At 43.7% G+C, this 13617-nt stretch overlaps 1 protein-coding gene across 1 annotated transcript; it reads right to left on the reverse strand.

Moving 5' to 3' along the window:
• Nucleotides 1–484: 484 nt before the first annotated feature.
• Nucleotides 485–11413, reverse strand: ELP6 (elongator acetyltransferase complex subunit 6). The gene is made up of 7 exons (XM_039369595.1): nt 11187–11413; nt 8098–8176; nt 7240–7310; nt 4389–4516; nt 3100–3295; nt 2426–2572; nt 485–811 (listed from the first exon to the last, which is right to left on the reverse strand). Exons 1-7 carry the CDS (start codon nt 11238–11240, stop codon nt 683–685), a joined length of 804 nt encoding a protein of 267 aa, XP_039225529.1. The 5' UTR covers nt 11241–11413; the 3' UTR covers nt 485–682.
• Between the last annotated feature and the right edge of the window lie 2204 nt (nt 11414–13617).

The raw sequence follows: 13617 nt of genomic DNA on the forward strand, positions 1-13617 counted from the left end.
AGGAAGGAAGGAGGAGAAGGGGAGTTGGGGAAGGAAGGAGGGAGGGAGGGAGAAAAGACAGAAGAAGAGAAGGGAGGGAGGAACGAAGGGAAGGATGGAAGGAGGAAAAGGGAAGGGAGGGAGGGAGGGAAGAAGGAAGGAAGGGACGGAAGGAAAGATGAGAAGAAACAAGAGGGAAGGGAGGAAGGGAAGGAAGAAAGACAAGGAAGGGAGGGAGGAAAGGAAGGGAGGAAAGACAGAGAAAAAAGAGAAAGAGAAATAGGGAGGGAGGAAAGACAGGAGGAAGGAACAAAAAAGGAGCGAGGGAAGAGAGGAGAGAAAGGGAGGGAGGGAGGAAAGAGAAGGAAGGAAGGAAAGAGGGAAGGAAAGAAGGAAGGAAGGAGATGAAAAGGGGACGGTGGGAAGGAAGGATGGAAGCACATACGAAGGAATGTAGGACTAGGAAGGAAGGAAGGAAGGAAGGAAGGAAGGAAACAACCTCGAGTTGGATCAGGCTTCCTTTATTGCCTCCCAATCTCTTCCCATCCTTCTTCCCGATCAACCGGCCGGGATCGAGCGGGGTTCCAGGCTGGGAGCCCCAGACCAGATCGAATCGGATCCCCTGGAGATCCCAGATCCAGACCCTCCTGGATCCCTCACGGCGTCTTTCTGGACGGCCCCCGACCCACTCTGCCCCCCCCGGTCACAGCACGGCGGCCGACATCCCCCGGGCGAAGAAGGCGACGTTCCGATCCAGGATCTTGTACTGGTAAACCCGCCGGAGATCCCTCGCGGCGCCGGATTCCCGGGAATCCTTTTCCAGGATGGTCAGCTGCGAGCAAGGAGAGATCCTTTTTAGTTCAAGGCCCTCGGAGAGACGGAGGGAGGGAGGGAGGGAAAACAGAGATGACGGAAGGAACGAGAAACCGGGAAGATGGAAGGAAGGAAGGAAGGAAAGAAGGAAGGGAAGAAGGAAGAGAAGGAGGGAGGAAAGATGGAAGGAAGTCAGAAGAAGGAAGAGAAGGAGGGAGGGAGGAAAGATGGAAGGAAGGAAAGACGAACGAGGGAGGGGAGGGAGGGAGGAAAGACGAAGGAAGGAAGGAAATACAGAGGAACAAAGGAAAGAAGAGAAGGAGGGAGGAAAGATGGGAGGAAGGAAGGAAAGAGGAGGGAGGAAAAATGGAAGGAAGGGTCGGAAGAAGGGAAGAAGGAAGGAAGAGAAGGAAGTGAAGGAGGGAGGGAGGAAAGACGGAAGGAAGGAAAGAAGAACGAGGGAGGGGAGGGAGGGAGGAAAGACGAAGGAAGGAAGGAAGAAAATACAGAGGAACAAAGGAAAGAAGAGAAGGAGGGAGGAAAGACGGGAGGAAGGAGGAAAGAGAAGAGGGAGGGAGGAAAAATGGAAGGAAGGAAGGAAGTCGGAAGATGGGAAGAAGGAAGGAAGAGAAGGAAGGAGGGAGGGAGGAAGGAAGGAAAGAAGAATGAGGGAGGGGAGGGAGGGAGGAAAGACGAAGGAAGGAAGGAAGGAAATACAGAGGAACAAAGGAAAGAAGAGAAGGAGGGAGGAAAGATGGGAGGAAGGAAGGAAAGAAGAGGGAGGGAGGAAAAATGGAAGGAAGTCGGAAGAAGGGAAGAAGGAAGAGAAGGAGGGAGGGAGGAAGGAAGGAAAGAAGAACGAGGGAGGGGAGGGAGGGAGGAAGGAAGGAAGGAAGGAAGGAAATACAGAGGAACAAAGGAGAGAAGGAGGGAGGAATGACGGGAGGAAGGAAAGAGAAGAGGGAGGGAGGAAAAATGGAAGGAAGGAAGGGTCGGAAGAAGGAAGGAAGAGAAGGAAGAGAAGGAGGGAGGGAGGAAGGAAGGAAAGAAGAATGAGGGAGGGGAGGGAGGGAGGAAAGACGAAGGAAGGAAGGAAGGAAATACAGAGGAACAAAAGGAAAGAAGAGAAGAGGGAGGAAGGAGAAAGATGGGAGGTAGGAAGGAAGGAAAAAGAGGAGGAGGAAAAATGGGGAAGGAAGTCGGAAGAAGGGAAGAAGGCAGAGAAGGAAGGAGGGAGGGAGGAAATACAGAGGAACAAAGGGAAGAAGAGAAGGAGGAAGGAAAGACGGGAGGAAGGAAGGAAAGAAGAGGGAGGGAAGAAAAATGGAAGGAAGGTAGGAAGGAGAGATGAAAAGGGGATAGTGGGAAGGAAGAGAGGGAGGGAGAAAAGTCAAAGGAAGGAAGGAAGGAAGGAAGGAAAGAAAGAAGGAAAGGGATGGGAAGTAAGAGAGGGAGGGAGGGACAGAAGACAAGGAAGGAGAGAAGGAACGAAGGGAAGGAGAGAAGGGAGGAACGAAGGGAAGGAGAGAAGGAAGGAACGAAGGGAAGGAAGGAGGGAAGAAGGAAGGAAGAAAGGAGGGAGGCCTTCTCTTGAAGCCCCCCTACCAGAGGTCCAGAGGACAGGTGGGCTCACCTGTCCGTGCACCTCTTGGCAGGGGCCAGTGGCCAGACCTTCGGCCCAAAGGAGGCGGCTGGCGTGATGTCGAAGGGCCGCCACCAACGTCTCGTTCTCTTCGTCCTCCGAATCTTCCCGGCTGTGCACCATGAAAACCAGGTTCCCCTAAAAGACGCAAACCACGATTCCTGATTTCGTTCCCCTTTCCGCAACACGGGTCGTCCTCGGGCGGACGACCCACCCGCGGAACCCCAAACGGCCGTGGCGAAGCGAGACCGTCGGTCAAGTCAGCTTTCGACCCCGTCTGACAACCTTTCGCGAAGAGAATCGCTGCGGCGGTTCGTTGAAGAACCCGGTCGTTAACGGGAGCCTCGCTTTCCCCATTGACTCGGCTTGACCGTCGTAACTACCAGTCGGTTGCCCGGCGTCTGAATTTTGCTCGCGTGACCCCGGGACGCTGCGACCCGTCATAACTACGAGTCAGTTCCCAAGCGTCTGACTTTGGATCACGTGATTCTGGAACACTGCGACCGTCATAAATACGAATCAGCCGCCCAGCACTGTGACTTTCGATCGCATGACCCCAGGGAGGCAACAACGGTCGTAAGTGTGGGAAAAAAACGATCGCAAGTCCCTTTTGTCAAACTGTCGTCGTAACTAAACGAACCGTCGTAACTCGGGTCGAGAGGTACCTTCAATTCGGCGGTCACGGTCACCCGGCAATAATGAACGAAGTTCAGAAGATCCACCAGTCGCACCCCGAGACTCAAGAGGACACTGAGATCGTCCACGATCAGAACGGAGAATTTCCACCGATGTCCACCAACCGGAGGATTCACGGATGTCCGGACAAACTCGTAAAGACCTTTCAGATCCGAGCCATCTCCACTGCAAACGAGAGACGGAGAATTGACGTCGACAGCGCCAAACGGCCCGAGTTTGAGTTGTAGACGTATTCCTCACTCACGGCGTCCCGCTTAGTGACCGTTCCAAGTCAAAACGGCATGAAAAGAAGTCACTTCTGACCATTTTTACCCGTACGGCCGTCGCCGCGAACACCTAACCGGAATTCAAAGGCTTGGCGACTGACTCGTATTTCTGATAGTCGCAGTATTCCGGGGTCAGTCGATCCCCTTTTGCGACCGTCTGAAAAGCAGGAAGCCAGATTCACTTAACGACCGTGTGACTATCTTAATAACCGCAGGGATTCGCTCAAGAAATATAGAACGACAGGTCGTAACATGGGGCAAAACTCACTTAACGACTGCCTTTCTTAGCATGAGATTTGGGGCTCCCTTTTGGTTGTTAAATCAAGGATTATGTGTATAAGTCCTGCTTAGCGACAGGAATTTGGGACTCGGTTTTGGTCGCAAAACGAGGACAAGGTACATGTGCATAACATAACCAAAACGATTGGATTTCTCCCCTATCCAAGTCGCCCTACACTTACGACAAGGGAGCCCCAAATTTCCGTTGCTAAGTGAGATGTATTAAGTTAGTTTTGCCTCATTTTACGACCTTTCTCGTCACCAGTTCTTAAGTGAATCACTGCAGTTGTTACGTTAGTGACGTGGTTGTGAAGAGAATCTGGCTTCCTGCTTAATAGGTAGCAAGAGGGGATGACGTGACCCTCCCCCCGGGACGCAGCGACCGTCATAAATATGAGTCGGTTGCCCAGCGTCTGAATTTTGATCACGTGACCCTGGGACGTGGCGACCGTCGTAAATATGAGTCGGTTGCCAAGCGTCTGAATTTTAATCATGTGACCCCGGGACGTGGCAACCGTCGTAAATACGAGTCGGTTGCCCAGCCTCTGAATTTTAATCACGTGACCCCGGGATGCTGCGACCGTCGTAAAGTGTGGGAAACAGTCCTAAATCCCTTTTTTTCAGCGCCGTTGCAATTTGGGATGGTCGCTAACTGAGCTGTCGTAAGTCGAGGATTACTTCTATCCCGTGGGGGGAAAAAAACGTTCGGATACCTGATAAATTGGAAAGGGTTGGGGTTCTCAGATTCTTGTCCGTCGCTAAACAGAACCTGGTTAGCCGATTTCAGGCCTTCGAAGAAAACCAGCTGATTCTGTTCCTTGGCAGTGAGGAGATTCACTCCCTAAAATGAAAAATGGATAATTTCTGAGCAAGATTGACGGCTTAGGAAATTTGTCAGAATCCCCAGCTGGCAGCATGGGATACTGCAACGTTGTAAGTGCGAGGACAACATCGGGAGGGGCTTTTTACAGCGCCGTTGTAACTTTGGAACAGTGGTAAAACGGATGGTCGTAAGTTGGAGGACCACCTCTATTTCCCCATTTCCCAATCACACACCGTTTCGGTCTAGAGCAATGGTTCTCAACCTTTTTAATGCCGTGAACCCCAACTGGTCGTAAGTCGAGGACTACTCAACCGGTCGTAAGTCGAGGATTACTCAACTGGTGCAGCACCGTTTGCAGAATGGGAATTTTGGCGGGCTCAGCAGGGCAGAGACAGCCTGGACAATTCCTATTGGCTTTGGAAAGCCAATAGAATTAGACTCTATTCAAGAGAGTCTATTCTATTGGCTTTCGAAAGCCAATAGAATAAAAGGGAGGAGCACAGCTAAGGAAAAGGGGGGAAAAAATGGCAGACTGCGTTGTTTGGCGACCCCCATGAAATGGTCGTTCGACCCCAAATGGGGTCCCGACCCACAGGTGGAGAACCCCTGGTCTAGATGCCTTGGGCCAATGAAGTCCAGGGGGACTTCAGTTCCCAGAATCCCTCAGCCAACGTGTGTGGGCGTCAACTCCCAGAATTCCCCCGACACGAGCCGACTTGGAACGGCCGCTATTTCCCCAGCTAAGGCGAGTTTTTTTTTCAATCTGGTTTTAATTTTTGATAAGCAGCAGTCCAAGGTTTGTTATGAGATAGGCGGCTATACAGATATTTAATATCAAACAAAACTAAAATGACATGAAATGAAATGAAAGAAAATATAAAACATACATAATAATGCATTAAACTATAAAAGAGGATGAAGGTCTGTTGAATGTTTAAAGCCTTGAGTTATTTGTAAGAATAATAAAGGCAGATAGATGGATGGATGGATGGATGGATGGATGGATGGATGGATGGATGGATAGAGATAGATAGATAGATAGAGATAGATGGATGATAGGTGATGATAGAGATGATAGACAATAGATGGATGGATAGATACAATGGATATATAACTGGATAGATAGATAGATAGATAGATAGATAGATAGATAGATAGATAGATAGATAGAGAGTAGATAGGACAGATAGATGATAGATAGATAGATAGATAGATAGATAGATAGATAGATAGATAGATAGATAGATGATAGGTAATGATAGAGATGATAGACAATAGAAGGATAGATACAATGGATAGATAACTGGATGGATGGATAGATAGATAGATAGAGAGTAGATAGGACAGATAGATGATAGATAGATAGATAGATAGATAGATAGATAGATAGATAGATAGATAGATAGATAGACAGACAGAGACAGACAGACAGACAGACAGACAGATATGGATGATGGATGGATGGATGGATAGAGATAATGATAGGTTGGTAGGTAGGGAGAGAGAGATAGGACTGATAGAAGATAGATAGATAAATAGATAGATAGATAGATAGATAGATAGATAGATGGATAGATGGATGATAGGTGATGATAGAGATGATAGACAATAGATGGATAGATACAATGGATAGATAACTGGATGGATGGATAGATAGATAGATAGATAGATAGATAGATAGATAGATAGATAGATAGATAGATAGATAGACAGACAGAGACAGACAGACAGACAGACAGACAGATATGGATGATGGATGGATGGATGGATAGAGATAATGATAGGTTGGTAGGTAGGGAGAGAGAGATAGGACTGATAGAAGATAGATAGATAAATAGATAGATAGATAGATAGATAGATAGATAGATAGATAGATAGATAGATGGATAGATGGATGATAGGTGATGATAGAGATGATAGACAATAGATGGATAGATACAATGGATAGATAACTGGATGGATGGATAGATAGATAGATAGATAGATAGATAGATAGATAGATAGATAGATAGATAGATAGATAGATAGAGACTAGATAGGACAGATAGATAGGACAGATGATAGATAGATAGATAGACAGACAGACAGACAGACAGACAGACAGACATGGATGATTGATGGATGGATGGATGGATGGATGGATGGATGGATGGATGGATAGAGATAATGATAGGTTGGTAGGTAGGGAGAGAGAGATAGGACTGATAGATTGATAGAAGATAGATAGATAGATAGATAGATAGATAGATAGATGGATGGATGGATGGATGGATGGATGGATGGATGGATAGATAGATAGATAGATAGATAGATAGATAGATAGATAGATATGGATGATGGATGAATGGATAGATTGATAGATTGATGGATAGATGTGGATGATGGATGGATGGATAGAGATAGATATAGATAGATAGATAGATAGATAGATAGATAGATAGATAGATAGATAGGGATGGAGATAGATAGATATAGATAGATAGACAGACAGAGAGACAGTTGTAAAACAGATGGTCGTAAGTTCGAGGACTAGCTGTATGCCCCATTTCCCAACCACTCACCATCTTGGTCTAGATGCTTTGGGCCAATTCAGCCGGGTGGAGTTCAATTCCCAGAATTCCCCCAGCCAGCAGGTGCTGGGAGTCGAAGCCCACCAAGTTTCAAATCGCCCAGGCTTATGCAACTCTGAACCGTCGTAAGTCAAGGACTCCCTGTATTTTCATAAAATCCACCCGGCTTACCAGCTTTTGAGCTCCGAAGGAGTAATGGCTGAAGGATTGCGCCAAGGCGAGGAAGCAGACTTTGCACCCAGCTGCGGAAAGAAAGAAAGACAAAAGAGAGAGACTTTACACCGAGTCCTCGACTTACGACTTGCGAAGATTGATGTTGCTGAACGAAACATTCCTTCTGCGCGATTTTGCCCCATTCCGCGACTTTTCTTGCCACGGATGTTAAACCCGGCGTCCCCATCGCTGGTCCGGCGGTCGCAAAAGGGGAATCACCTGAGCCTGGGACCGTCATAAATACGAGTCGGTTGCCCAGCCTCTGAATTCTGATCCACGCGACCCCGGGACGCAGCGACCGTCGTAACTACGAGTCAGTTGCCAAACGTCTGAATTTTGATCTCATCAGCCCGGGACGCTGCGACCGTCGTAAATATGAGTCGGTTGCCCAGTGTCTGAATTTTGATCCTGTCACCCCGGGACACTGCGACCGTCGTAAATACGAGTCGGTTGCCAAGCGTCTGAATTTCGATCGCGTGACCAAATATATGCTGCAACGGCCGTAAGTCTGAAACACGGTCCTTTTTTTCCCGAGCCCCAAACAAACGGTCGTAACTTGAGGACTGCCTGGGTCATCGTGAAAATCTACCAAACCTTTTTCTAACCTTTAAACCCGGAAAAACCCTTTAAAATGGATCGGAAAAACGGTCTGAAGTCACCGTTTTTTCACCGCCGTCGCGGCTTCCAACGGTCACTAAGAGAAGCAGTGTGAGCCGAGGGCCACCTGCGCCCGTTTTTTCATTCTGGAGATGAAGGGGGACGCCTTCGCAACGACGTCGTGGAGGTCGGTTTCGTCGGCGTCCGTTCCCCGCTTACCTCTGAGGTAGAAGGAGAGAAAATGGTGGACGAGGAAGCCGGCGTCCGTCTTTGTGGCGCAAAGCAGCGTCAATTGGCTCTAAAAAAACAAATAACAGCGAGCGAGAGAGATTTATTTATTCTATTTTAAAGAAAGAGATGATAAAATTAAATATAAGTATGCATAGTTTATCTATCTATAATATAGAGATTGATACATACAGATGATAGATAGATAGATAGATAGATAGATAGATAGATAGATAGATAGATAGATAGATAGATAGATATAGATGGATAGATATAAGAGATGATAAAATGAAATATAAATATGCATAGTTTATGATAGATATGAGATAAAATGAAATATAAATATTATGCATAGTTTATAGATAGATATAGATAGATATTGATACATACAGATGATAGATAGATAGATGACAGATATATCTAGATATATAGATATAGACAAAGCTTTTTTTGTTATAGAACGGAGTTCAGACAACTTTTTTGGATGGAACCTTGTAGGGTAGGCAAGGCGGGTTGTATGACTTATGTGAGTTCCGGCACCCTTTTTTATTTACAAAAAAGCACTGGATATAGATAGATATAGATGGATAGATATAGATACAAGAAAGAGATGATAAAATGAAGTATAAATATTATGCATAGTTTATAGATATGATAAAATGAAATATAAATATGCATAGTTTATAGATAGATAAGATATAGAGCAGCGGTTCTCAACCTATGGGTCGCAACCTCATTTGGGGTCGAACGACCATTTTACGGGGGTCGCCAAACAACGCAACCTGCCATTTTCCCCCCTCAGGGGGCGCCGCCGCGCATGCACGCTGCGCATGGGGGCCGCGCCGTGCATGGGGCCGCGCCGCGCGTGGGGCTGCGCCACCCATGCGCACCGCGCCACCCATGCGCGGCGCGTCCGTGTGACGGGGGTCGCCGTCACACAAAGGTTGAGAACCGCTGATATAGAGAATAAATGACAGATAGATAGATAATTGATACATAGATGATAGATATAGAATGACTGATAGATATTGATACAGAGACAATGATAAATGATAGCTATATGGAGAATAGATGACTGATATAGATATAGATATATAGATAGATGTAAGATAGATAGATATAGATATATAGATAATATATACATATATAGATATAAGATAGATAGAGATAGAGAGAGATAGATGACAGATATATATAGAGAGATATAGATGATAGATGATATAGATATAGATATAATGACAGATAGATATAGATGGATAGATATAGATACAAGAAAGAGATGATAAAATGAAGTATAAATATTATGCATAGTTTATAGATATAAGATATGATAAAATGAAATATAAATATTATGCATAGTTTATAGATAAGATATAGTTATAGAGAATAAATGACAGATAATTGATACATAGATGATAGATATAGAATGACTGAGATATTGATACAGACTATGATAGATGATAGCTATATAGAGAATAGATGACTGATATATAGATAGATGTAAGATAGATATAGATATATAGATAATATATAGATAGCTAGATATAAGATATATAGATAGTTAGAGATAGATGACAGATATATATAGAGATATATAGATGATATAGAGATATAGATATGGATGATAGAGATAGATATAATGACAGATAGATATAGATGGATAGATATAGACACAAGAAAGATGATAAAATGAAGTATAAATATTATGCATAGTTTATAGATATAAGATATGATAAAATGAAATATAAATATTATGCATAGTTTATAGATAAGATATAGTTATAGAGAATAAATGACAGATAATTGATACATAGATGATAGATATAGAATGACTGATATTGATACAGACTATGATAGATGATAGCTATATAGAGAATAGATGACTGATATATAGATAGATGTAAGATAGATATAGATATATAGATAATATATAGATAGCTAGATATAAGATATATAGATAGTTAGAGATAGATGACAGATATATATAGAGATATATAGATGATATAGAGATATAGATATGGATGATAGAGATAGATATAATGACAGATAGATATAGATGGATAGATATAGACACAAGAAAGATGATAAAATGAAGTATAAATATTGTGCATAGTTTATAGATATAAGATATGATAAAATGAAATATAAATATTATGCATAGTTTATAGATAGATAAGATAGATATATAGAGAATAAATGACAGATAATTGATACATAGATGATATAGAATGACTGAGATATTGATAGAGACAATGATAGATGATAGCTATATAGAGAATAGATGACATATAGATATATAGATGTAAGATAGATAGATATAGATATATAGATAGCTAGATATATGATATATAGATGACAGATATATATAGAGAGATATATAGATATAGATAGACAGATGATATAGAGATATAGATATGGATGATAGAGATAGATATAGATATGACAGATAGATATAGATGGATAGATATAGATAGGTAGATATAGATAGGTAGGTAGATATAGACATGACAGATGATGGATGATAAATAGCTAGTTGATAGATAGCTAGACAGAGATGATATAGATATATAGACAGCTATATAAATATAAAACAAATTTAACATAAAATATAAAATGAAAAAAAATAAAATTTAAAAAAATATATTAACTATAATAAAAATAAAATATACAATCCAATCTAACAAAACATAAAATCATATACAACTGAAATAAAATCTGTAATGAAATCTGTACGTAATATAAAATATTAAAATTAAATTCTATATTAAATGCTGGGGGCCGAAGTCCCCACGTCTGAGCTTCAAAAGCAGAGAGACACTACAACGCTCATCCTCCCCTGCCGGCTCAGTCAGATAAACCCCAGTTTATCACTTCCTCCCCCATCAATCCAGGCTTGCAAAAGGAATCCTGGTTCTGTTTGAGCCAGGCCAAGGATGGGGCAAAACCAGGAAACCAACTACAACTCCCGGCATGCCTCGCTCCAAAAGGCCTCTTGGGAGCGGGGGGGGCGCAGCCATGGTCGGTCTGGCGCGGCGACGGAACCCGAGAGGGGCCACGCCGCGCCGGGACGCGTTGCTCACCCGCTCCGGCTGCTCCAGGGAGACGCCGAGCAGTTCGTTCAGCGCCGCGAACATCTCGCCGGGCGGACGCGCTTGCCCTCCGGCCCGCGAGAGGAATCTCGTTCGGCCGAGCGAGCGAGCTAGCGAGCGAGCTGGACAACGACGGCGGCAGGCTGCGGCCTACTGGCCGGCCTCACTACGCATGCGCGCTTTTGGCGCGGCGCCGTTCTCTGCCCGGGCTGCGGTCGAGTGTTGTTCGTTGCGCCCTCTGCCGGCCGGATAGCGGCACTGCAGCTTGAGAGCAGAGATTTCCCAGGCTCGCTTGGGAAAAAATAATAATAATATTAAAATCGTCTCATTCTTTAATTGAATGAAAATATTACATTTTATTATATAAAAAGTGGAATAATCTGATAAGAATGTATATACTGGAATGTCACGTTAAATCCAATGTTTGTTTGTTTTTAACTGCATTATAAATAAAATTTGTTAAATAAATAAATATATATATATTTTCAGAAGAGTAAGTTTGGCTGATGAGGGTTAAAGGAACCCGAAATAGCTATACCATTCTCTCTTTATATATATATTACATTTCTCTTTTGGGCTGTGTTTTGTTCTCAGGTTGTGTTGGCAAGCAGCCTTTTGCTCAGGCTTGTGTCTCCGGACTGCCAATTCAGAAATCCGAAATATGAAGAACCATATAAAGAGTACTACAAGTTGGGAAATAAGAGAACTTTTAGGAAATAGAGCGAGATTACATTCAAATGGATCAAATGTGTTATTTTGGATATTAGATATGAATGGTTGCCTAAAGCCTGAAAAATCATAAATAGCCAAGGTGAAATTGGAAGAGTGATGGGAAACCAAAAATTGGGGGAAGAATTAATAACAGGATATGGATTGTTTACGTAGATGGAATGTGAAAAATAATGGAGATACGCAGAAGCTAAAATGTATTGATAAATGATGTTTTGATTGAGTTGATAGAATAAGAACTGCCTTAGCTTAAATACGAGAACAGTCAATGTTAGGAGGGGGGGAAGAGAGAAAATATTTAATAATAATAATAATAATAGTAAAGTTGGAAGGAACCTTGGAGGTCATCTAGCCCAACCCCCTGCTCAGGCAGGAAACCCTATACCATTTCGGACAAATGGCTGTCCAGTCTCTTCTTTAAAACTTCCAGTGTTGGAACATTCACCGCTTCTGGAGGCAGGTTGTTCCACTGGTTAATTGTTCTCATTGTCAGGAAGTTTCTCCTTAGTTCTAGGTTGCTTCTCTCCTTGATTAGTTTCCAGCCATTGCTTCTTGTCCTGCCTTCAGGTGCTTTGGAAAATAGCTTGACTCCCTCTTCTTCAGGGCAGCCTCTGAGATATTGGAATACTGCTATCACGTCGTAACTCGAGATTTGTACTAAAGAGTTTAGGCACTTCAACATCTTCATCAACGATCTGGACGAGGGGATAGATGGGGAACTCATCAAATTTGCAGGCGACACCAAGCTGGCAGGAATAGCCAACACTCCAGAAGACAGGCTTAGGATACAGGAGGATCTGGGCAGACTCGAACACTGGGCGCTATCTAAGAAAATGAAATTCAAGGGTGAAAAAAGCAAGGTTCTACATTTAGGCAAGAAAAACCAAATGTACAGGTATAGTATAGGGGGTACCTTGCTCAATAGTAGTAACTGTGAGAGGGACCTTGGAGTCCTAGTGGACAATCACTTAAATAGGAGCCAGCAGTGTGCTGCAGCTGCCAAAAAGGCCAACACAGTGCTGGGATGCATTAACAGAGGGATAGAATCAAGATCATGTGAAGTATTAATACTACTTTACAATGCCTTGGTAAGGCCACACTTGGAATACGGCATCCAGTTTTGGTCACCACGGTGTAAAAAAGATGTTGAGACGCTAGAAAGAGTACAGAGAAGAGCGACAAAGATGATCGGGGGACCGGAGGCTAAAACATATAAGGAACAGCTGCTGGAACTGGGTATGTCTAGTTTAATGAAAAGAAGGACGAGGGGGGACAGGATAGCAGTGTTCCAGTATCTCAGGGGCTGCCCCAAGTAAGAGGGAGTCAAGCTATTCTCCAAAGCACCTGAAGGCAGGACAAGAAGCAACGGATGGAAACTCATCAAGGAGAGAAGCAACCTAGAACTAAGGAGAAACTTCCTGACAGTGAGAACAATTGACCAGTGGAACCACCTGCCTCCAGGTTGTTCCACTGGTCAATTGTTCTCACTGTCAGGAAGTTTCTCCTTAGTTCTAGGTTGCTTCTCTCCTTGATGAGTTTCCATCCGTTGCTTCTTGTCTGGCCTTCAGGCGTTTCTATTCTATTCTGTTCTGTTCTATTCTGTTCTGTTTTGTTCTGTTCTTCACTCCTATATTCTATTCTATTCTATTCTATTCTATTCTATTTTCTGTTCTATTGTTCCATTCTATTCTAT

The sequence above is a fragment of the Crotalus tigris genome, unplaced genomic scaffold (assembly GCF_016545835.1).
Source record: "Crotalus tigris isolate CLP2741 ecotype Arizona unplaced genomic scaffold, ASM1654583v1 scf7180000021178.38837, whole genome shotgun sequence".
Taxonomy (NCBI): domain Eukaryota; kingdom Metazoa; phylum Chordata; class Lepidosauria; order Squamata; family Viperidae; genus Crotalus; species Crotalus tigris.